The 949-nt window shown below is 52.4% G+C and overlaps 2 protein-coding genes across 2 annotated transcripts; both read right to left on the bottom strand.

Annotated features, from left to right (window-relative positions):
• Positions 1-115: 115 nt before the first annotated feature.
• Positions 116-305, bottom strand: Pmar_PMAR028821 (hypothetical protein; the record flags this gene model as incomplete). Its single annotated transcript, XM_002777890.1, has 1 exon — positions 116-305. A coding segment is annotated over one exon (190 nt), but the record flags the coding sequence as incomplete, so codon positions are not given.
• A 227-nt stretch (positions 306-532) lies between these two features.
• On the bottom strand, positions 533-834 carry Pmar_PMAR028820 (hypothetical protein; the record flags this gene model as incomplete). Its single annotated transcript, XM_002777889.1, has 3 exons — positions 533-624; positions 678-735; positions 781-834. 3 exons carry the CDS (start codon positions 832-834, stop codon positions 533-535), a joined length of 204 nt encoding a protein of 67 aa, XP_002777935.1.
• Positions 835-949: the final 115 nt, after the last annotated feature.

The following is a 949-nucleotide window of genomic DNA, read 5'->3' as shown; positions in this document are numbered from 1 at the left end:
GGCGGCGGTGGTGGATGACCTGACAAGTAATGTTACATTATTAGCATCCTAATAGAGTAGATCCCGTGAGCGAAGAAAATGATTTGGCCGAGGAGTGGTATGAGGCGACACTCACCGGCAGCCCTTATGCTCTCCGGAGGCCACACCGCAGCCACTAAATCGAATATAGACTTGAGATAAGGAGCTATCTGCTTGGCATTAGCGACTTTGACAAGATAGGCCAGATGCCTCAACAACGGGGCCCTCTCGTGGGCGATGGAGCTATCGGCTGGGCTCCTCTGGACCACCGAGATTATCGAGTTCATTATTTGTGGTAGGAAGGGCATCACACAGCCGCCGGCTTGTCGGCCTAGGTGTTGGAATATGGTCATAAGAGCATCCACCACATGGCTGTGATAATCGCTTGGTAATGATGTATCACACAGCATCCTCAATAATGTTGCAACAGCATGCGACGTGTACAACCACCTAAACGGACTCCATGTTGGCCTTTAATGCGAACAACCCGGGTTCCATCCCATCACCAGCCTATTTACTTGCATGTCTGCGGATTATCAGCGCCACTGGCTGCCCATGCGGGGGCACTCGTCTGTGCGAGTCGTTGCTGTCTAACATCAGCATCACCTAGCCACCAAGAAATGGTATCTTCACCACGCATAAGTAAGTCCCCCGGCTACCTTGCCGATCCTGCCGGCCACTACGAGCACTTCCACAATAGTTATCTCCCTCGAAGCCCTACCATGCAAGATATCATCTCAACCATCCATCATCTCCACTCACCTCCTCGAAAGCCATCTGGATCATAACAGTCAAGAGCTGTTGTTGTAGATCCATACCCGCCGCGATGCTCGCCGTGAAGCCACAACAGGCATACGGTGCTGCTGCAGCCGCTGTGAGAATAAACACTTTACGGAGGGTGGACGGGGGAGTAACACCAACCTGCAACGGA

The sequence above is a fragment of the Perkinsus marinus genome (genome assembly GCF_000006405.1).
Source record: "Perkinsus marinus ATCC 50983 genomic scaffold scf_1104296950828, whole genome shotgun sequence".
Taxonomy (NCBI): Eukaryota; Perkinsozoa; order Perkinsida; family Perkinsidae; genus Perkinsus; species Perkinsus marinus.
The sequence above is the reverse complement of the archived record's forward strand: the minus strand, read 5'-3'. Positions and strand labels throughout refer to the sequence as shown.